General features: G+C 36.8%; 1 protein-coding gene and 1 pseudogene across 8 annotated transcripts in view; one reads left to right on the top strand and one right to left on the bottom strand.

Annotated features, from left to right (window-relative positions):
* DMD (dystrophin) overlaps positions 1–24,938 on the bottom strand; it is a 931,439-nt gene that overhangs the window by 666,093 nt on the left and 240,408 nt on the right. For all 7 annotated transcript variants that reach the window (XR_014026476.1, XM_081327957.1, XM_081327955.1 and 4 more), the window contains one exon: positions 13,510–13,571. Coding sequence is in view for 5 of the 7 variants with exons in the window: in XM_081327957.1 (XP_081184083.1) it covers positions 13,510–13,571 (62 nt within the window). In the remaining 2 variants the exon portion in view is untranslated. The remainder of the gene's footprint in view (positions 1–13,509; positions 13,572–24,938) is intronic.
* Positions 6,144–9,276, top strand: LOC308668220 (putative E3 ubiquitin-protein ligase HERC4; annotated as a pseudogene). Its single transcript has one exon. The product of its transcript is annotated as a putative E3 ubiquitin-protein ligase HERC4 (transcript).

The following is a 24,938-nucleotide window of genomic DNA, read 5'->3' as shown; positions in this document are numbered from 1 at the left end:
AACCGTTCATTGTCTACACAGCAAATCTTTACATACAAATTAAAATTATTTTTTGTAACTGTCAGAAATTTCCAGCAGTGCAGAAGAATGTATTTTACAATCTCAGGGCTATTGTCAAGCCACTGGACAGCAATCTCCCTTAAGCGATCAGAATCTTGACTTGTGTTTAACTTTACCTTTTTTTATTTTTAAAATCTCCAATTACTATTAAGTTCACAGATCTGAAAGTGAAATAAATTTACAGGAGAATATTGCTTTTCTGACTCCATATGATCAAGGCAAGCAGTTTTGTTTAACATGTGCAGCTGAGATGAAAATGTGGGAGTCAATTGTAAAGTCATTATACTTTTTCTCTAAGTAATGAAAACATCGCAATATATAATTATAAGCTAATGACACCATCCAAAAGAGCAGTTCATGGATATTGTTCAGTTTAAGAAGAGAGATCTAAATAATTGGAAACTACCTTCTGGAAGATTTACTATTAATACAAATCTTAATTTTAATGTGATAGCAAGATAGCACTTCATTTTCTAATTTAGGAAAAAACAGATGTTTCTTTCTTCTCAATGTATTTAGGGAGGGAACTATATGTAGGAAGTATTGGTCCGAAATTAAAGGAAGGAGCATTGATCATCTAATCCTTAATAGCACAGGGATTTCAATTGCTATCACAATTTACTACAGACTACTCTGAATGGCTACCTGCATAACTCTTTCTAATTTCAATTTTCTTTTTTCCAAGTAAATATTTCTAGATTTGGCACTCTTCCCAATGTTTATTTCAGACTGTGATGAAAAGCTGTTCCATATATATACACCAAGTTCAGTATCATATAATATATATTTGGATAGCTTCTACATATAAGATTAAAGATAAAGTAAAGAAATATACAGAAATGAAGTAGAAGTTCAATTTGAAGATTCAGTTACAAGGATATTCAATTGAATTAGTGAATCAAATAAAATTTCTGAATTAGATTGTCAAGTTAAAAAAATAATCATCATTTAAAAGTATCGTTCTACATTATTTTTTTCTTAATGAGTTTGAAGACAGAATTCAACCTTTTCAATTTTCTCATTTTATTGAATTAGTAAACCAGACTGAACTGACCATTCAAATCTAATAATCAAAACCTGGAACTGATTTGTATACTGTAATGTACTGACATCCTTGTCAGCAGTTTGGCAGTTCTCACCGGCTCAAGGTTGACTCAGCCTTCCATCCTTCTCAGGTCAGTAAAATGGGGACCCAAATTGTTGGGGGCAATATGCTAACTCTGCTTATATACCACAATCTACAGTATGATGATTCTACCCAGTCAGGTTTGTTCCTCTAGATCACAGGTCTGCAACCCGCAGCTCCGGAGCCGCATGCGGCTCTTTCAGCCGTCTCCTGCGGCTCCCAGTCCTCTGACATGTGCAGTCCAAAAAAAAAAAAGTGGGACTAAAAAGGTTCAACCAATCAATTCAAATATGCAGGGTAGGTGCATATCTGGCCTTGGCTCCACTCTTCAGTCAAACCCTGTTCTGCGCATGCACGCATGTATGCGCATGTGCACACATTTTTTTGCGGCTCCCAGTTTTTCCTTTTGTGAGGCAACTGGTTCCGAGTGGCTCTTTCACTGTTTCAGGTTGCTGACCCCTGCTCTAGATGCTTAATTCTTCTTGCTTGATTACTCCTTCAACTAATTTACCCTGATAATAGATTCTTGGATTTCAGGTTTTTTAAAAATTGGGGCTATATGCAGACATATCTGTTTCCCAATATTTTTGATAAACAGGGTGGTAGGTATTCTACTACACAGTAGTACTCCTCATTTTATAACATGAATAAAATCCACACACACGTTCACAACAGAAGTAGCCTGATAGTGGGACATCTGTAAAATGGAAATGTTTGCTTCAGTGAAGCATTTTGTGCATGGATACAACTTGTTCCACATGATAACATTTCATAACACTAACATGTTCTGCTTTGACATTTTGATTAGAAGCATTGAACTAGAGCTGATTTGTCTAAACCAGCTGCATTTTTCCAGAAATATTGAGTAGTCTAAAGCAGCCATCTAGCTGCTTTCAAATTGGTGGCAGTTCTACTTTGGGCACTTCAAAAGAGGGCTTCAATCAAATTGATAAGTACTTTATTTCTTGTATTTATACAGGACAACAAACAATTATAGTGCTGAAACTGTAGAAGTTGATGCAAGCTGCTTCAGGCTCCATATATTAGTATCAATAGGAATAAGTTGCTTTAACCAAACAAAAGTAGTATCATCAGTGATGGGATTCAGCTGGTTCGCACAACTTCGGCACAACCGGTAGATTATTTTTTGTTGCCCAGGCCCAGAACGGACTTCCAGAAACTGCATCCACACAGAGAACTAGTTGTTCACATATTTGAATCCCACAGTATCATGCTGTCAAAATGCAAGGTCTGTCCCTGCCCATGCACACAACATCATGAAGCACATACAAAAAGAGCATAGCCAGTGACACAATGTTGCAATAATGTTTTTGTCAGATTGACACATAATAGATAGATGAACTTTTTGGTAGTCAGTTAATTAAGGTATGTAGGAAGCACATTACAATAGTAATGGGGGACTTTAATTATCCTGACATAAACTGGGAGACAAACTTTGCACCAAGTGGAAGATCAAACAGATTCCTGACAAACCTAGCAGACAACTTTGTCTCCCAAAAAGTAGAGAAGGGAACTAGGGGATTAGCCATATTGGACCTAATTCTCACTAACAGGGATGAAATGACAGAAGGTGTTGAAGCCACAGAAACCTTATGGGGGGGCAGTGATAATGCAATATTGGAATTCAACCAGTGGTGGGATTCAGCCAGTTTGTGCCAGTTTAGCAGAACTAGTAGCTAAATTTTTGCTGAGTTCAGAGAACTGGCTGAATGCACACTGCTTCTGGAAGTCCAGTCTAGGCCTCAGAGGTGTGGAGGAGGTCTCCCAGGACTAGAACAGCCCATCAGAAGTGTGTGGAAGCCACTTCTGGAAGTCTGTTCTAGGCCTCGGAGGCCCAGGCCTGCATCCAATAAGAGAACTAGTTGTTCAGGTATTTGAATCCCACCACTGAATTCAACATTATGCAAGCACAACCAATAGAACACAGTCAACCTAGAGTCTTGGGCTTCAAGAGAGCTAATTTCAATAAACTTAGACCTTGGCAAGAATTCCATGGATGAGAATCCTCAAGGGGAAAACAACTCAAGAAGCTTGGGAAATCTTGAAAAGTGAGATAATAAAAGCCCAGTCTAGCACAATAGCAACAAAGAAGAAAAATAACAGCTCTCAAAAGAAACCAGCATGGCTGCATAAAGAAGTCTCTGATAAATTGAAAGACAAAAAGGACAAGTATAAAAAGTGGAAAGAGGGGCACATAACTAAGGCAGAATATCAGCAAATAGCCTGAGCCTGCAAAGATGAAGTGAGGAAAGCTAAGGCTCAGAATGAACTAAGGATTGCGACAAAAGTAAAAAATAACAAAAAAGCTTCTTTCAACATGTAAAAAACAAGGCAAAAGTCAAGGAAATGATTGGCCCATTAGTGGGAGAAAGTGGCAAGAAGGTGACAAGAAACAGGGAGAAAGCAGAACTATTTGTCCCTGAGACAGAAAGGATATAAACCATTCTGGAATATCCAAAGCAAGTATCACTGAAGATTGTTATCTGAACTATGTAGCTCTGGGTGGTTTGTTAACCATCCTGGAAAACCCTGAAAAGAAGTGATATGAATTTCTTTGATAGCCACCCACGTGGCTTAAGCCGTTTTTCTGCTTAAGAATTGCTTAGAAAATCATTTGGGTGTGTTTTTTCTATAAATTACAGTTTATAATTTCAAATACATTGAACAATTAAAGACACTGAACATTACTTAAACTAAGGACAGAAAATTAATACATATTTTGTTGGAGTGCATACACATTTGGAAATTATTTCATTTCTTTTTGTAATCAATAAAGTTTTAGTTCTTCTCATTTCAAATATGTCACCTACTCCCATTAAGGCTGGACAGCAAAGCTCAGTCAAATTGATCCCTGAATTGATGTACAGCTCTACCTGTAAAGCCTCAAATAAAATATAACATTAGATCTTATGCATAATGCATGCAGTATTTTCATGTTGTCCTTCAGTTTGATAGAAATCAGCTAGATAAGGGTGGAGGCATGTTCTACAATAATGAAATAGCAGATGGAACAGGGAAAATTCACATGAATTGTAACAAACTTTTTTTCTTTTAAAACAAATCAGTTGTTACTAATACATTCCATGAAATCTCAAGGCTACACTGAGCTGAATATTGACAAAATAAGTGCAAGGGATTGGGGTACTTGCTAGTGAGAAAATATTTCTCATCAACAAAATTCCTTTATTGAATCATTGAGAATTTATCTGTACATATTAGATGACATTTTGATACTAGTAATTGAAATTATCTTACAGTTCTGGATCATTTTTGTCTAATTTCCATAGAAATAAGGTTATTGATAAGGTAGTCAAGTTGGAGTTAGAGAAGACTCTTTATCTAGATGACTTCTGGTGGACCCAGAATAGGAATGATGCTACTATCCTTGTTGCCCTACATCTATCACCCACATTTGATATTATCAGTCATAGTATCCTTCAGGACCAGCTTTAGGTAGTGGCAATGGGTAATACAGTATTACATTGTTTCTCCTTTCTCCATCACTGGTTCTAGCCAATGTTTGGGGTGGTGGTGGAGAAGTTAAACAAAAAGCCTTTGATTTTTCAGAGTGCCTGATATTCTTACCTTACCGATTTGATGTCTATATGCATCTGATGAAAGAGATCATCCTTCAGTTTGAGGTCAGTTATTATTAGTATGCTGCTGATACTTATGTGTATATTTTGAGTTCTTGCAGGCCACGTCTCATTTCATAGAGGCTGTTTGAGCTTAGATACAGGGGAGCTGGCTTCGGCTCAACCCTAGTAAAACCAAGTGGCTGTGGGTGCTTGGTACTTAAAATCTGGGGACCTTCTATCTTGGGATTGCCCTGCCCTGCTCAAGATTGGTGCACAAAGTTGTCATTTCAGATTTAACATAATCATTTGAATTCATGAAAAAATATACAAATTCATATGATGAGCTTTTTAAACTTTCTTCTTTCCCCTTAGTTTGTGTTTGTGCATGTGTGTTTTTCTTGCAATATTTACTGTAGGGAATGAATGCCAAGATTCATATATGAAAATTCTCTGTCAAGTTCTAGTTATTTGATAGAACAGTTTTTTGAACTTGCAGCCTACATTTCTTGGAGAAAAGTTAGCTTACACTAAAATGGAATGGAGACTCTTTTTTCTCTTTGCACTTTGACAAGTCAAACATACATTAGGCTCATGGTAAGATGAAAAGTTTAATTTTGCATATATACATTACTAATTAACTTTGCAATACAGCTCCATTATAGCTTAATCAGAGATTCATTTTCTTTTCCTGATCACTGTTTACTAGTTATGTTCAAAACCTTCATATCTGAGGTTTTCATAATGTCCTCTCTCTTTTTCCCCCCAATACATCTTCTATGAAATATTACCAAAAATATGGAGAATCTTTCTACAGGGAAACATTGTTTGAACTGAAAGGAAAATACAATAAGTTTCATAAGAGTAAGAGATTTCCCATGATAAAAAAAACCTTGTTGTTTTATCAGTTCCTCATACTCACCATATATAAATAATAACTAAAATAATTATTTTTTGTTTCTTCTGAAATAAAGCGAATGTTCCCAGGAAGATTGGTGTATCTTGCACTGTGCTATAGAAGGGCACCTCTTTTAATAACAGAGGATTAAATGAAAATATCCAGGAAATATTTATTCAGAGAATATTTTTATTATTTACCTAAAGATACTCTATTTTATTTTATTTATTTAAGAATTGATTTTTGTAAGCCCAGCTGGAAGGCAGCCTCGACACGGTCACTCCCGAGAAAGGAAGGGATGTGTAGCGGCCGCAATTAAAATTGTACATGCAGTTATTGACATGAAAGCATAAATACTGCTATGCACTCAAGGCAACATCATCTTCAATATCTCCTAAATGTGTAATGCTGGTGGAACGCTTTTGCAGATTGAAGTTGGCAGAATACTGAAAGGACTTGCAGCATGTTATGTTGGGGAAATGCATCTTTTGGACAACTTGGATTGGGCAGTATTGATGAAGAGATTGTCCTGGAACCCAGAAGATGCAGCTTCTTTGTAAACAGAAAAGTTCAAGATGTTGGCTGTGGACTGAGGCATACTGTATTTGTATTGGATGATGGGACTGTGTATACCTGTGGATGTAATGATTTTGGACAATTAGGCCTTGAAAAATCTAGAAAACGACCAGAGCAATTTGGTGCCTTGGATGCTGAAAACATTGTCACTGTTTCTTGTGGAGAAGCCCACACATTAGCATTAAATGACAAGGGTCAGGTCTATGCCTGGGGTTTTGCTGTGGATGGGCAGCTGGGCTTACCTGGCACTGAGGAATATACCAGAGTCCCCAGAAACATTAAAAGCTTATCAGACATTCAAATTGTACAAGTGGCCTGTGGCTACTTCCATTTCCTTGCACTTTCTAAAGGAAGTGAAGATTTTTCCTGGGGTCAGAATAAGTATGGACAATTAGGATTAGGTTATGAATATAAAAAGCAAGCATCTCCACAAGTAATCAAATCTTTATTAGGGATCCCTTTTGCCCAAATAGCAGCAGGCGGTGCCCATAGCTTTGTATTTACTCTTTCTGGAGCAGTCTTTGAATGGGGCCGAAACAAATTTGGACAACTTGGTCTTAATGATGAAAATGATAGATACGTCCCCAATCTTCTGAAGTCACTAAGATCCCAAAAAATTGTTTATATCTCCTGTGGAGAAGATCATACTGCAGCCCTTACAAAGGAAGGTGGAGTGTTTACTTTTGGAGCTGGAGGCTACGGGCAATTAGGCCATAACTCTACTGCGCATGAGATAAACCCCAGAAAAGTTTTTGAACTTATGGGGAACATTGTCACACAAATTGCCTGTGGAAGGCAGCACACACCTGCATTTGTTCCCATGACTGGAAGAATTTACTCTTTTGGTCTTGGAGGGAATGGACAGATAGGCATGGGAACAACCAGTAATAGGAAAAGTCCCTTTCCAGTTAAAGGAAATTTGCTTCCATACAGTGGCCAAATTCCACTGAATTCAGATGGTGAAGATTATTATTGTGTAAAGAGGATTTTTTCTGGTGGAGACCAAAGCTTTTCACATTATGTTACTCCACAGGATTTGGTACCAGCAGATGACTTCAGATATCCAAATGCTTCAAAACAAATCTGGACTGTGAACGAAGCTTTCATTCAGAGATTAATAAACTGTTTGTCTTCAGGTGCAGGGAGACTCTCCGTGGAGATAGCAAATGAAATAGACAAAATGTTTTCTTCTGCTGGTTGCCTAAATCAGGGGTAGGCAAACTTGGCTCTTTTATGACTCGTGGACTTCAACTCCCAGAATTCCTGAGCCAGCTATGCTGCGAGGCTTTTATTTCACAAACTTGTACAGTCAGAACACCCACACATCTCAGCAGGTGGCAGCCAGCTTCTTGGAGAAGAATCTTATTCCTAAGCTGACCAGCTCCTTGCCTGATGTGGAAGCATTAAGACTATTTCTAACACTTCCAGAATGCCCCTTGATGAACGAAGCAAACAATTACATGACTTTGGCTATTCCATTTGCAACTGTTATCGTGAATCTAGAAAAAGTTCCATTGAAAGTACTTGAAAACTGGGGGTCTATATTGGAACCTCCATTGTTCCTCAGAATAGTGGAACTTTACAAAGATGTTGTAGTCCATCTTCTGAAACTGTACAAGTTGGGTATCCCTGCTTCAGAGCAAAGAATCTTTGCAAGCTGCCTACATGCTTCGCTCAAAGTTTTGGAAATATTACATAGGGTGAATGAAAGAGGCGGGCAGATAATACAGTATGATAAATTCTACATACATGAAATACAGGATTTGATTGATATAAGAAATGACTAATTCAGCTGGATTGGGATTCAAGTTGCTAAGTGATGCTTAGCATGCTTTAGCATGTTTTAACCACATTGCTTAGCAATGGAAATTCCAGTCCCAACTGTGGTCGTATGTTGAGTACTATCCGTAATACTATTTTAATGCTGCTTTTGACAGTGCAACCTGCAATTTCCAGATGTCAAATGAAGTAGAATATGTAAATCCCTCATGATTTTCTTTCATTGCCTAAAAGGGTATCTCTGTCTTGACTGTAAGCCTGATTGGGGAAAAAAAGTAGGTCCTTGCGAGGCCTTTTGCATCTTTCTTAATATATTTGTAGAGTTCTGAGGGGATGGGAAAGGAATCTGGTAAGGAAATATATATGAAATAATAACTCAACAAGACATGGGTTGTCTAGTAAGTATCTAAAATTAACTCCATGGGTTTTGTTTCTTCATTTGTTGTTTTTCTTCTCTCAGGGACCCTAAGAATTTAGAGCTATACAGAACTAAGAAATTCTTTCTTTCTTTCTTTCTTTCTTTCTTTCTTTCTTTCTTTCTTTCTTTCTTTCTTTCTTTCTTTCTTTCTTCTTTCTTTCTTTCTTTCTCTCTCTCTTTCTTTCTTTCTCTTTTAAATATATTGTCCTAATATTGATTTTAGATTTTTTTATAGCCAGTCATAATCTTATTTATGGAACAAATCTGTAAATGGCTTATTTTTTTCTCTTCCTGAAAGATCATAAAAGAAAATAACTTGCTCATAAGAAAGATTTACTTAATTGTCTAAGCTATAATTCTGCATAGTTATCAATAAATCAGAGGAAAAAATAAGAAGTTTAGGCTAATTCTCTACAAGACGAATTGAAGGAAAATTATAACAACACTTAGTCTGTATGAAGATATAACTGAATAGCTTATTGGCACCCCCACACACAATAGTTTCATTAAATAATAGAGTTATCAGTTAGTACCATTTTTACAGATAGAACATGAATAATGTATATTTACAGAAATTAGCGCATACACTAATTAATGTATGTACAAATGAAACCTCAAATTTTGTTTATCACATAATGTATGAGTATTAAAAGTACACAGAAGAGATAAAGATATTGTGCATGGTTTTGATGCAGTATTTTTTCCTCTGAGATTATTATTTGTAATCTAAAACATCTAGAAAACAGGAAGGTTTCATAGTGATTGAGCCATTTAAGTGATTTATTAGGAAAATTCAAACTATTTTGCATATTTTATATGATTGGGAAATGTATGTCTTAATAGAATTATTTGCTGCAGAATAGAAAGCTTAAGAAAACTAATACTTCTTGCAGAATAATAACTAATATTTCATATGAACTCCATATTCATCTGGAACTCATAGGTGTGAGTTTTACACATATTACTTCCTGACAGATGTTATATAAAAAGATGGTGTCACCTATAAGTGAAGGTAGGTATATTTAATAGTACAGGATATATTCCATTCAGTTTAAATGTCTATAGTGATTCTCAATCAGTTTACTTGTCCTACTACATTTTGTTGTATGGAAAATTGACTAACAATAATGAAAAAGTAATGACAAAAAATAAAAACAACAATTAGAGGAGGGACATATTATTCTCTATATATTCTATCTTATAATTCATAAAATGTACAGGCTGCATAGTCTCAGATGAAGATAATGACAGTAGCAAAATTACTTTCTCTTTTTCCATTTCAAAACTGTAGTATTTCAAAAGATACAAAAATGTATCCTGTGTTACCTTTATATGCACAAAAAGTTATCAAAATCTTTTTTTTGCTCCTTCTGTGTTTATAAATATAACAGGATAAACATTATTTCACCTTTTACAGTTTAAAATTTAAGATGTTTAGATTTGGCACAATAAGCTGTAATAATAGTGGCAATACTATGCAGTATATCTATGTATACAAATCAGACATATTCACAATACTGCAGAGGTATATTAAATTTGTTGCTTTGGTTCCTCCAAGATACTTATAAATTAAAGTGATATTTAAAGAAGCACACACTCAATATAAAAAAGAAAAGCATTATTATTAGAATGAAAGCTGATGTAAAAATACTGAAGTTTTTATGCTATTTAACATAGGGTAACTCTGAACAAATGAGGAAGAATTGAAGCAAATTAATCTGACTAATTATCTTTAGCACGAAGATCAGTCTTATGACCCTTATAATTAACTTCTTATAATTTCTACTGCTAATTACTAGAATTACTAACAGAGAAGACACTTTGAATAAGTTAAAAAAGATTTCTCCTTGATAAATTACTCTGGGGTAATATTAGCTTTGCTTGTTTTTGTGGGTATGTTAAAGAAAAGAATTTACATTTTATCAAGTTATCTTCAAGATACAATAATTTTCTATTACACATGTCTGATTATTGTTAAATGGGTTTTTAAGTTTAATTCTTTAACTCTTCTTCTATGTTAGTTTAAACCCGGGGTGTTCAACCTTGGCAACTTTAAGACTTATGGACTTCAATTCCCAGAATCCACCAGTTGAAGTTCCCAAGTTCCCAAATTGGACATCCCTGATTAAAACTGATGTGAAAAGAGGCAGCAGAACCCATACATGGGACAACAGGAAGGAAACATTTGAAAAAGAGTCCACCTTCATTAGTTTGCGAAGTCTGCCTAAGAAAACTTTTACAGTTTTCAAGATGATGTTTTTAACCCCCAACTGGCATGGCTTGCTGTGCGGTATTTACTTCCTGAATTTAACAACTATGTACCTTTTGAGAGTTTGGTATATTGCTGTCTGAATGCACTACATTTCCTAAAAAGGTAAAGGTAAAGGTTCCCCCGCACATGTGTGCTAGTCATTTCCGACTCTAGGGGCCGGTGCTCATCTCTGTTTCAAAGCCGAAGAGCCAGCGCTTGTCCGAGGACGTCTCCGTGGTCATGTGGCTGGCTGTTCTGTACCAGCCTGCTACCGGCCCTGCAGAAAAGGCAGGGACAACCCCTTTACAAAACGGCAAGAGGCTGGAACTAAGCCTGCCAAATTTATTGACATAAAGCAGAGCAAACAGAGCAAACAGAGCAAACAGAAACACGAACCATGAAACAGGAGCTATTCAAACGGTTGCCTTCAGCAAACCAGCCCTCCCACACATTCCCCTTTTAAACAGGTCAAGGCGTGGCTTCTCTCTGCCTCCTTCCGAGGTGCCCCATTGCCTTCCTCTGTTTACTCCTGATTGACTGCCTCCTGCGTCGGGCGTCCTTGAACAGGGCCAGCTGTGGGTCATCTTCATCCACGCTGTCAGGCTCACACAGCTGGGTCTGCGTCGTAACCAGATGGGAGGGGCCTGGCTGAGGGCTCTGCGGAGCCTCAGGGCTATCTTCTGGAGGCTCTCCAACACCCCCCTCCTCCTCCTCTGAATCATCCGACCCAACTGCCGAACCCACAGGCTGACCCTGAATCACAACACTGGCATGACTGGACGCCAAAGGCGCATGGAATGCTGCTACCTTCCCACCATAGTGATTCCTATTTTTCTACTTGCATTTTTACGTGCTTTCGAACTGCTAGGTTGGCAGAAGCTGGGACGAGTAACAGGCGCTCATTTCCTACCCTAGTTTAATTATTTTAATAAGCCACAATTTATAGTGTACATCTGTTTTCCCCTTTTCTTTTCTTGAAAAATTGATTGGTTATATAATCAATCATGCTCTCTCCAAAGCTTTATTTCTAGATCTATCATATGCTTTCAAAAGTCTAATAGCAAAGACTGGTTACTTTGAACAATTATAGACAGGTGTATCTTTCCACATTTTTGATAAGGTGACATTAATTTATTTGTGTTAAATTTATATCCTATTTTACCCCTCCTGTCAGCATATTTTGCTCTGCAGCTATAAATGAAATATCTAACCTAAAATGTTAATCACAACACATTATACAGTTTAGAATGTTCAATTTAGAATATCCAATCAAGAATTGTCTTCATAAGTAGAACTTTTCCTAATATATTTTATTTATTTAAGAAAAATTTACTTACTCTCAGTGACTCCAGGTGTTTTACAAAGATAAAAAGCTAATATAAAAACAATAACAAGCTATAACATCCTTTCCAGAAATATCAATCAATCAATCAAATAAGCCACTTGATGGGCTCCATCCTACTCTGGGTCCCCAGACCATTGGCAAAATGAGGTCTTCAGGGCGTTGCAAGAGAATGTCAAAATGGGGGCCAATCTTATCTCCATGGGGATGATGTTCCAAAGGGAACATCATCCCCATGGAGCCACCATGGAATATATCCTTCTTCTTGTTCCTGAAGAATCTCCTTAGGAGAGGGGATCCATAGCATTTCCTGCCTCCCCACTCTATATAATAGGTATGCTATGTACTCTGTATGTATGTATATGTAGATACATAACATGTAGCATATCTATATTTTACACTTTCTCCCAACTTCTTGGTCAGTGAAATAATTCTAGGATTCCATAACACATATGAAAAAGGGAATTCTGAATTATTTAAAATATACCTTCATGCAAACATTTTTTGATAGTATGTTCTTACTATATTTGCAAGGCAATATACAAACAATAGTGAAGTGAAAAGCTCATAGTGAAACATTATTTTGCACAAACAAGACATGACAAATTTTAAGTCTGAATTGCTACAGTTGAACCTAGGAGGCCCTTAGTCTTTATTATAACTTTATTCTCTGTTTTTCAATCCTCAAATAAACAGTTCTATGATTGAGACAATATTTTATTACTGCTTCTTTGTAATACTGGCGAAGGAGGTTCGTTCTCAGAATCAAAGAAGACAATATCCATATCTGAGAAGTAAAAGATTGTTCCTTAAAAGAACTAGCTTAGATCCAACATTCCCCCCCCAAAAAACGCTGTTTTCAATTAAAACATACCATTTTATACTGATTTTACCAGAACCATTTCCGAAACCACAGCAATGAGTCACACTAGACTCAGTCCTGCAAACAAAACAATTTCTTATATCTATAATTTATTATATAAATTAAATGTTTGTTTTCTTAATCATTTGACACATGACCTTTCAATATTCCTAAGCACAGAAATATTTTCTCTGAAAAAATATTAATAAAATTAATAAACATATTACAATTGACCTATGGATTCTAACTTTAAAAAATTTCTGTTATTCACTATTCCAAAGTGAATACATAAAGACTCTCAACTGGGCTACAAAAACTCAATTTTTGTTTCAAAACCTAATCTGATTCATAAATAATAGTGGTGTATTCAGAATCTTTTCACATATTACACTTTTGTTACTTTGTATTCATTTGGTTTTGCATTCATTTTATACAAAATTATTCTTCAAGGAAGGAAACTAACCAGCAAAGCTAACACAAACTAAAGCTATACTGATTGAAAGCATTCTGGTTAATGTTCTCCTTAAATAATAACTATACAATATGATTTATTCATGAGTTACATTTTATTTTTTTAATGCAAAATGAGCATTTTTCTTACCTTAGAAAACTGTGCATTTATCCATTTTGTGAATGTTTTCTTTTGAACATCTTCCCTTTCATCTATAAAAGAAAGCACAGTTGTTCATTCAAAATGGTTACTAGGGAATTCATTTCTACAGTATTTGGCTTTTGTTCAATATTATTATTAGCACAAGCTTCACAGATGCAAACTATATTCCTAGACATTTTTAAAAACTGTTTTTAAAACAGAGTATCAAATAATTTCTAATTAAGGTAAAAGGGTGATAATCTCAAAATGTTCAATATGTCAGAATCAGATCAGATTAGTTTGTTGTTGGACTATCAAATCTATACATACATTAATTCAACTATTGGAAGGAGACAATGGAAAAACTTTGATGCCTACTGTCACAAAACTATATATGGATGATTATAAAGTGCAAATGGATAAATAAACTTTAACTAATAAATATTACATTTAATAACTTAATTAAATGCAGATGATCTGAGCAGGCATGATTTTCAAATGTAAAATGTGGAATCTGTTTGGGATAACATCTGGAAAAAATTATTATTATTATTATTATTATTATTATTATTATTATTATTATTATTATTATTATTATTATTATTATTATTGACACAGAGGTGGTCTGTCATTGCTTTCTTATGAGACTTTTTTAAAACTATACAGTCCAATTTAGATCTATAGATTTCCTGATGGTCTCTATTATCCCTTCAACAATTCATTTGACCGAGATTTTAATTTTAACAACCTAAATTCAACATAATATTTTAAAATATTGTAAGGTTTTCTAAATTGAACGTAACGTCAAAAAATACCTTTCTAGCTCACCTTCCCTCCATCCCAACCAAGAAAGAAGAAATAGTTGGAAACCAATAAAAAAGAAACATAACCATTCTGAGAATAAAAGTAGTCTTTGACTTGGGCATTTCTTCAATGACTGTTCTAAATTATGATGATGCTGAACAAAAGGCCCTTTGCTCTAAAATATGGCCATTGCAATACCCCTGGGGACAGGTGTTTTCAGATATTTGGCAGTCCACCCATACTCATGACTTGAAGGGATGCTCTTCCCATTTGCCTATGCCCCCCACCCAACCTGGCCCACCAGCACATTCTCAATGAAGCCTGCTTGAAGAATGGTGCAAGGCAGACTCAGGAAGCAAGTGGTGCCTCACAGGGGCTGGGTGAGCCTGTCAGTAGCTGGAGAAAAATGACAATGTCAAGGGAGCTCTTTGTATGAGCTAGTGAGCCAGAGCACAAGCCAAGCCCTCCCAGGTCTGGTGGACCAGGGAGCAGGTTGAGGCTTCTCAGGCTGTGGAAGGATTTGCACACACTAGTGAGCTGTGGAGTAGCTGAAGTTCATAGCAGCTTTTTGTTGCACTGAAGCACCTGCTCCAAATTGTGAACAGCCTGCACCAGGCTTCCCAGGGCCTCTCCTTCCCCTGAGACATCCCTGAACTTTTTACTTGGGATTTTGTCTGCTTAACAGGGATTGATTAACAACTGCAACCTGGAGTGTTGGGATTGTGGTACTTCAGTAAAGTAGTCACATGTTTCTTGCTTAATAAACACTACACTCAGTGACAAAGGTTCCAGTCCCAATTGTGATTGTAAGTCAAGGACTACATGTATAGCTTAATAGATGCATAAATGACCAAGAGACAGATGCACAGCAATATGCAATCAGAATTCATTCAAGAATTAGCGTTGAGTGGTTTCCTGTTAATGTTCATAGTTATATAATATGTCAGTTTGTAACCTTGCAACATGCTGAAAAAGTATAATCACTTGAATGAACTATTTAGGGAAAAATATACGATTTGAGTTTTCTGCACAAAGAAAGAGAGATCAAAAATCCTGTAAGATATTCTGAAATTAAATTAAACTAAAAATACTTTGAAATATTGTATTTGGATCCCAGACATAGTGCATGATCCACCTATCAATCCATCCATACATATAAAGTAGAAACATAATCAGTTCCGATGTCTTAAAAATGAATTTATGTCAAGAGGGATTGCCTGTGAGGTTTTTATGTCCTGAACATACTCCATTGTTCCTTGTATTTGATGTTAACAAATGTTTCTAATATTAGTTAGCATTAGAATTAGTTGTGATGCAGCCAGCATACCTCTGTTCAAACCTGAATACCCTCATTTCTAATCCATGTTGATGGTTGGATTAAGTTGTTGTTGTTTTTTAGTACAAATAATGAAAGACAGAGATAGGGAGGAAGGAGAAGCTTCCCTTTTGCCCTAATCATGTAACCATGACAACTTATTTCCTACTAAGCTTGGAATGTACTTCATTTTCTTTTTAATATCTCTCTGTCTAAAGCATTTTTATCTTATCAGGATTAAATTTTAATTCTCTGGCCCTCCTAAATCTACTAAACTTTTCCAACAACGACTCATTTTTTTTCCACTCTGAAAAAGGGGAAAATACAGTTGGATGTGATAATCACCTTATTCTTCATAATACTACTAGTGGTAAATAATTGTCTAGTTATTAGGCCATATCAAAATATAAAATAAAAACAGTAATAAGATCATAGTGTAACAGTATAAAAGACATCAATAAAATAAATGCAGATCATATATCTGACTCCTAAAGTTTATCCCAATCAGATTCACATATGCATTTCTCAACTGTATTGCTTTTTTCAGATAAAGGGCCACATTATATGTATTTTATTCTGGCTGCACATGAAATATATTGTTTTAATGTAATCTCCATGTTACAGTATATTTTCATGTAATATTACTCAGTCAATATTTTAAGATAGGCAACCATATAAATCTTTTATATAAATAAATAAAATATAAACTTTTTGCACTGAAAGACAAAAGGCAACAGAGTACAAGCACGTATGGCTTGTAAGACAGAAAAGTATCAAATATATTGTATGGTGTTGGTATACAGTTTATTTAGCTGTTTTTTTTTACTCATGTTATGCCCTTAAATTCTTTTCCTTGCCTTTTCTTATCTTTTGCATGTTTCATATGATGTTGCTCACCATGAACAAGAAGATACTGGATATGTATGTACTGTAAACATTCTTTCAGATTAGGAAGGATCTTATTAACAAATAATCATAAGAATAATGACAAGGTAATTTTTTTGGACTTTTTAGACTTAGCAAAAAACTAAAACATTCTGTGAGAAGACTACAAGAAGAAATTAGATATTTGACGCATCAGAGACTTGGAGAAACATAGTCAAAAGCTACATTTATTTCAGGAATGAGAACCATAACAAGATTGTCAGCTTCTAAGCTAATGGGAAAGTTAGCACAAAATATATACCCAGCAGATTTCAACACTTTCTTGCTTTCTTATATGCTTCTTATCTTAGCTTCTGGAAGTGTACTACAAAGATGAATACTTAGTTTATATTTTCTACATTTCTGCTTTCTTATTCCTATAAATTTCTGAATTAAACTGTTGTCTCTCTGGATGCCAGTAGTAACTTCTGAGCTGCCTTCAAGAGTAACCCCATATAGAGTGTGTTGCAACAGTCCAAATGAGGTGACTATTCACAAATAGACTCTCCTCCAGGAAAAAATGCAATTGGTGTGTGGAGACTTTCCTGCTCATAATTGCCACCTGCTCATTAATCAAGAGCCAAGAGTCCAACAGAACTTCCAAACTGCATACCCGTTCTGATTAGGGTTTCCAACTCCATTCAGAGCTAAATGATGGAAGGCTTCCAGACAAAGCCTCCTGTGATCCTTTACCCAGGTCAAAGTTCCCCACTCTTAACCCAATACACAGCCACAGTGAGCTAAATAATCTCATACTGGGTGTCCAGAAGCATAAACAACACCTTCTAACCCAGGGGTGTCAAACTGCTGGCCCACGGACCGGATGCATCTTAGTATAACCGTGCCCACCCCATTGCCGGCAATGGCAAAAAAGTCATGATATGTTGCGACACATCACATGACATTGCGAGTTTGACACCCCTGTTCTAACGCTACAAAAGCTAAGAGAGATACAAGTAACCACCACCCTTTCCTTTTAATCTGTAAAGGGAGACCAGGCAGTTTTACCAAGTACTAAAATCCTCTCTTCCAAAATTTCCAAGACTGTTTATTTCCAATAATCATTTTTTTCAGTGAAGCACTGAAAGGGAGACACACTTCACTCTGAACACCAAGCCATTACAAAGTCTCAGAGAATATTAAGACCTCTTTGAAAATTTGCACCACCTTATTATATTTAGCTTTAAGCATGTAGGTTTGATTTCAAAAGCTGCTAGTGTGCAACCTTGGCTCCTCCTTAGTTTTTATATCTTCACTGACGTGTTGCAAGATTGTTAATTCCATACTTTGGAGAAATACTATAGACATTAACAGCTGAATCTGAAGAAAATAGTCTTATTTAATATATTTTTCCATGTTACATTATCTTATTAGGAAAAACCTGGCAGAAATAGTAACTGTGTCAATAATGCATCAGTACCAATTGTTTCACTCAAGCTACTTGGTGAAAAAAAAAGTATTCCAATATTGCCTGGTGTGTGTGTCTGTGTGTGTGTACACAAGGAGGGGGGAGAGAGATTAACTTTAAAAAAAGATGTATGTCACGACTGACTGAAGATATCTCTGCAAATCAATGGAGACAACAACTGCCAGAAGAAGAAGGGGGAAAAGGCAAGTAGATCAGTCTTTTGAATCTCTCTGGAGAATGGGAGAACACCCACAATTGCTCTGAGTGGCAGTTCCTTGTGAGGGGATTGTAAAACATTTGTCTCCTGTGGGTTTGAGCATCAGGAGTTGAGGAAAATGACATATTTGCTCTCAGCAGTGACACAGCCTTTCATAACAACACTGAGCAAACCAAATTCACTTTTTCACATTTAGAAATGTTTGATTTAGATGCTTTATGAATATTACTTCAAAATGGCAAGCTTAATTTGACATGTTGTGAGTGGATTAAAGAAATTTTAAAGAGACTTAATAATTTAAAATAATATACAATTGACAAAAAGCACAAAAGGGTTTTGATTTGAAAAAGTTGTAAATGGATTGGGAGACCAAGAGATTTGGAATATTGGCAATTTTATGCAACATTATTTTAGTCTTATTTCCTAAATTAAAATGATTGACTGTTTACTGTAAATTACACAAAATATGTTATGAAAGTTAGTGCAATGTTGAACAAAATTCAGAAGTTTATAGATTTTGCTAGTTGTGTCATGCCGATAAAGTGTAAATGGACAATGTATTTTGCAATTCTTTAATTTTGATTAAACACATTTTAATTCAAGTTTGTTACATTCTCTGTTCAGTTGATTGCTTAAACCTTTTATAAGATCTAAAAGTAGTTCCTAGAATTTACATATCAAAGAATGCAAAATGTTGCCTACTTTTATACATTTAAAAGATATCATCTTTGCAATTTACAATGAGATCCAATAAATACAGACTAAATTTATGGTATGAGGAAAATCTATTACTTAAAATTGCTTTCAAAGTATCCTTTTAAATTTTTATTTGTTTTTTTTTAAAATGCTATATGTCAGGCCCCACAGGGCAATTCTTCCAACCTGAGTTCTTTATTATTTCATTCCTATATACAAAATCTTGTCATATATCTACAATATATTATATGAACTATTAGAGAGGGGCTGACTTCACCCTCTTTCTCTCACAGTTAATTTCTGGGCTGACTCACCTCTTGCTCCTCTAGAATGCATCCCTTCCCCACTACATTCCATCACACTATCAAATATCATTTCACAAGCACTCTCCATTTTAAAATACTATAAAATTTACTATCTCAGATGGATTCTAACAGTGATTAACTTAAGTTCATAAATTACAAATATTACAGATCAGCAAAGGCGGTTATAGCGACATACATAATGCTTTGTAAAACATTGCATTAACTGCTGTTTATCATGTCCCATAAGACATTTAATTTGTTTCAATACCAGGTAGAAGCAGTTTGCCTACACAGGTTAAATGATATATGCAAATAATTTATAATATAATTGACAGCTCTCTGTTTAATTCTTAGGGAGCCTCCCATACTTTATGTATTGAAAGCTGAATATTTATAATGGCCATTTTGACATAATTGCACATTCTCATTTGACATGGCAGGAGAAGATAATGTAAATGATTTCTGGTTGTGCCTTCAGTTTCTTCTCCATTCTGTAACTTATTTTAAAGTCATATTTGTTCAATGAATATTGATGCATGTGTCACATGAACATAGCTATCTAGATATTGATAATTTGAGCCCATGGAAGTACTACCTAGCAAGCATGTTTACACTACCACATTAGAGGAATTACAAAAATTCAAACATAATAGCACAATACAGTTACACTGGACTCCATTGAAGATACCCTGACTGCTAGCCAAAACCATCCTTTTAAGCTATCTTGTTATATTTCAAATGAAACTTACTACTGTGTAAGGCTCATAAAACAGATAGATTTATCCAAAGGTAAATTTGGATACAGCAAATTATTTGTCTGAAACCACCAAAATCAGCATTGGTGTAGCTCTTCAATCCCTTAATGGAAAATCAGCATGTAGTTTTTTCCTGAATAATCTGAATTTTAAGATAGCTGTTCTCTTCATTACCTTAGAGCTCTGAGGAACAGTTCCATCTTTGTTGCTCTAGCAGAAATTGAAGCATGTTGGGGACCCAATAAAAAAGTGATTCTTGATCTAGCTGGTTCCTTTCAACATCAACATGATGAAATTCTACCTGATGGAGTTTTTGATCTAGTGGTTCCTTTCACCATCAACATAGTGGTTCCTAATCCCAATGTTTAGGATCAGGATCATAACTGAAAGTTATTTGAGATTTAATTTAAAGAAGGTGCTTTCACTTTAGACCACCATTTCCTAAAATGTACAATCTAAAACAGGGCTTTTCAACCAGTGATATGGGTACCACCTGTGGTACATTGGCTGGAGCTCAGCACTGATCCTGGCACTTCGGCTGAGCCCAGAAGAAGTGCCGATGTGAAGTGACCAAAACCTGCTGCAACCATCCAGCAGACAGAGGGGAATAAAAACCAAACACACCCTGACCCCACCCCCGCTGCCAATCTGCACCCCATCCCCCACTGCCAATCCAGCTGTCAGGGCTCAGCGAAAGCGCCAGGATCAGTGCTGCTTTCCAGCTGATCGGCGCTTCTTCGGGGCTGTCAGGGCTCAATAGAAGTGCCAGGATCAGCACCAGGTTCCAGCTGGAGCTCAGCGCTGATCCTGGTGCTTCTGAGCCCAGAAGAAGCACCGATCAGCTGGAATGTTGTAGTATCTCCAGGGTCTTGTGATTTACATTCAGATGCTTGGCAACTGATTCATATTTATGACAGTCACAGTGTCCCAGGGTCATGTGAAGTGACCAAAACCTGCTGCAACCACCCAGCAGATGGGGGAAATAAAAACCAAACCACCCCCACTGCCAATCCACAACAGAAATGCTCACAACAATGAAAACCTTGGACAGGAGGAAGAGCGACGCCAGGCGGGCAGGCAGGTGTCTTGCTCAGCTGTGGCTTGGGGGGCACTTTTTTCAGTGCCATTGTAACTTCGAACAGTCACTAACCAAACTGTTGTAAGTCGAGGACTACCTGTACTTCATCACTTTTTTTTTGATCATCAAGTTTTTGACACCTTGCTAGGTGACTGGTGATACTCGGATACTGCCATATCCTAAAAGATGTACATCTTTCTGATATATTTATATGACAATCCTTTCATTTTCAACTTAAACCCAGCTAAATTAAAAAAAAAAACAACCTCTAGGCTAGGGAATTCCTGGAAGCTTGGCATTCAGACAAATTAGCCATCAATAAACACATAGTGATAAATCACACTTGTACAGTATTCAACAGAGATAATTAAAAAAAAACTAAGAAGGAAATACAAAGACCAGAACACATCCTCTGTAGCCTACATACAAATAAGTAAGTTTTAATACCAAACAATCAAGGAGAAAACAAGGAGCTACCTAGGGGAAAAGCGCAGTGCCAGCAACACTGGTGGGCCAGCTCTTCACACCTGCACTGGTAATGTCATCTAGTCAGGTAATGAAACGTCTGCAAGCAAACAACCGATCTCAAGAATGCCACAATTCAATCCTGAGACACTTATATTCTCTTCAATGGGAACTTCTAAAATCGTCAATGCAGAATCACCAGTATTACTTAGTGTGAAAAGTTAGAAAACTAAAGTCCAGAATCAGCCAATTTAATATATGCTAATGCCATTGATTTATTTAAATACTTGTGATTATCTTATTATTCCTTGAGGATTCGTGCATTTTCAGTTTTGCCATCTATTTAAAATATATGATTATTATATAATGATCCTGCTCTAGAATCAATAATGTATGTTATATTTTATAATTCACTCTAATTAATATACCATTAGTACAATTATGTCATTAATTACCACAAGGAGAAAAATACCTTATTTAGAGTTAGTTAAAGATGTATGTAAACTGATAGAGCACAAGTAATAATGGAAGACCCTTGAACTTAGTAAAAACTAGAACAGTAAAAATGCATGGTAGATTTCACTAAACATAGAGGTAATAACCTCTTCATGGATTACTGCCTTGTCGTGGCGAAGGGGCTTGCATAATTCAATGAAGCTATGAGCTATGCCGTGCAGGGCCACCCAAGACGGACAGGTCATAGCAGAGAGTTCTGACAAAACGTGATCCACTGGAGAAGGAAATGGCAACCCACTCCAGTATCTTTGCCATGAAAACCCTATGGACAGTACCAAAAGGCAAAACGATATGACACTGGAAGATGAGCCCCTCAGGTCGGAAGGCGTCCAATATGCTACTGGGGAAGAGCAGAGGGCTAGTACTAGTAGCGCCAGAAAGAATGAAGCGACTGGGCCAAAGCCGAAAGGACGCTCAGCTGTGGATGTATCTGGTGGGGAAAGGAAAGTCCGATGCTGTAAAGATTTTTTCTCCATAGGAACCTGGAATGTAAGATCCATGAATCAAGGAAAGCTGGACGTGGTCAAACAAGAGATGACAAGACTGAACATCGACATCTTAGGTATCAGCAAACTAAAATGGACAGGAATGGGTGAATTTAATTCAGATGACCATCAGGTATACTACTGCGGGCAAGAATCCCTCAGAAGAAATGGAGTAGCCTTCATAGTCAATAAAAGAGTAGGAAAAGCAATACTGGGATACAATCCTCAAAATGACAGAATGATCTCAGTTCGAATCCAAGGCAAACCATTCAATATGACAGTAGTCCAAGTCTATGCCCCAACCACCGGTGCTGAAGAGGATGAAATTGACCGGTTCTATGAAGCCCTACAGCACCTTATAGAACTAACACCAAAAAATGATGTCCTTATCATCATGGGGGATTGGAATGCTAAAGTAGGAAGCCAAAAGATAACTGGAATAATAGGCAAGTTTGGCCTTGGAGTACAAAATGAAGCAGGGCACAGGCAGATAGAATTTTGTCAAGAGAATACGAAGGTCATAGCAAACACTCTTTTCCAACAACCCAAGAGACGGCTTTACACATGGACATCACCAGACGGTCAACACAGAAATCAGATTGACTATATGCTCTGCAGCCAAAGATGGAGAAGCTCTATACAGTCAGTAAAAACAAGACCAGGAGCTGACTGTGGCTCAGACCATGTGCTTCTCGTTGCAAAGTTTAGGCTTAAACTGAAGAAAGTAGGGAAAAGCGCTAGGCCACTCAGGTATGAATTAAATCATGTCCCTGTTGAATATACAGTAGAGGTGACAAATAGATTTAAGGAATTAGATCTGATAGACAGAGTGCCTGAAGAACTACGGACAGAGGTTCGCAACATTGTACAAGAGGTAGCAACCAAAACCATCCCAAAGAAAAAGAAATGCAAGAAAGCAAAATGGCTGTCTGAGAAAGCTTTGCAAATAGCTGAGGAAAGGAGGGCAGTGGAAGGCAAGGGAGAAAAAGAAATATACGCCCAATTGAATGCAGAATTCCAGAGACTAGCTAGAAGAGATAAGAATGCCTTCTTAAATGAACAATGCAAAGAAATAGAAGAAAACAATAGAATAGGGAAGACCAGAGATCTTTTCAAGAAAACTGGAGAGATGAAGGGAACGTTCAATGCAAAAATGGGCATGATAAAGGACCAAAATGGCAGGGACCTAACAGAGGCAGAAGAGATTAAGAAGAGGTGGCAAAATTACACAGAAGAACTATACAAGAACGAGCTTAACGTCCCTGATAACCACAATGAGGTGGTCACTAACCTCAAGCCAGACATCCTAGAATGTGAAGTGAAATGGGCCTTAGAAAAGCTGAGCAACAACAAAGCTAGTGGAGGTGACAGTATTCCAGCTGAGCTATTCAAAATCTTAAAAGACGATGCAGTAAAAGTGCTACACTCAATTTGCCAGCAAATTTGGAAAACTCAACAGTGGCCACAGGATTGGAAAAGATCAGTTTACATTCCAATTCCAAAGAAAGGCAGTGCCAACGAATGTTCAAACTATCGCACCATTGCACTCATTTCTCATGCTAGTAAAGTTATGCTTAAAATCCTACAAGCTAGACTTCAGCAGTATGTGGATCGAGAACTACCAGACGTACAGGCAGGATTTAGAAGAGGCAGAGGAACGAGAGATCAAATTGCCAACATATGCTGGATCATGGAGAAAGCTAGAGAGTTCCAGAAAAACATCTACTTCTGCTTCATTGACTATGCTAAAGCCTTTGATTGTGTGGATCACAACAAACTGTGGCAAGTCCTTAAACAGATGGGTGTACCAGACCATCTTATTTGTCTCTTGAGAAACCTATATGCGGGCCAAGAAGCAACAGTGAGAACTGGACACGGAACCACTGATTGGTTCAAAATTGGGAAAGGAGTCCGGCAAGGCTGTATACTGTCGCCTTGCCTATTTAACTTATATGCAGATCACATCATGAGAAAGGCAGGGCTAGAGGAATCCAAAGTTGGAATTAAGATTGCCGGAAGAAATATCAACAACCTAAGATATGCAGATGATACCACTCTAATGGCAGAAAGTGAAGAGGAACTGAAGAGTCTCTTGTTGCGAGTGAAGAAGGAGAGAGCAGAACTTGGGTTGAAACTAAACATTAAGAAAACCAAGATCATGGCATCCGGCCCTCTCAATTCCTGGCAAATAGATGGGGAAGAAATGGAGGTAGTGACAGATTTTATTTTCCTGGGCTCCAAGATCAGTGCAGATGGGGACTGTAGCCAAGAAATTAAAAGACGCTTGCTCCTCGGGAGGAAAGCCATGGCAAATCTAGACAGCACACTAAAAAGCAGAGACATCACCCTGTCAACAAAAGTGCGTATAGTCAAGGCTATGGTCTTCCCAGTTGCAATGTATGGCAGTGAAAGTTGGACCATAAAAAAGGCTGAGCGCCAAAGAATTGAGGCCTTTGAACTATGGTGCTGG

Source organism: Vipera berus (genome assembly GCF_964194415.1).
Source record: "Vipera berus genome assembly, chromosome: 4".
NCBI lineage: Eukaryota > Metazoa > Chordata > Lepidosauria > Squamata > Viperidae > Vipera > Vipera berus.
This window is presented reverse-complemented; position numbering and strand designations above follow the sequence as displayed.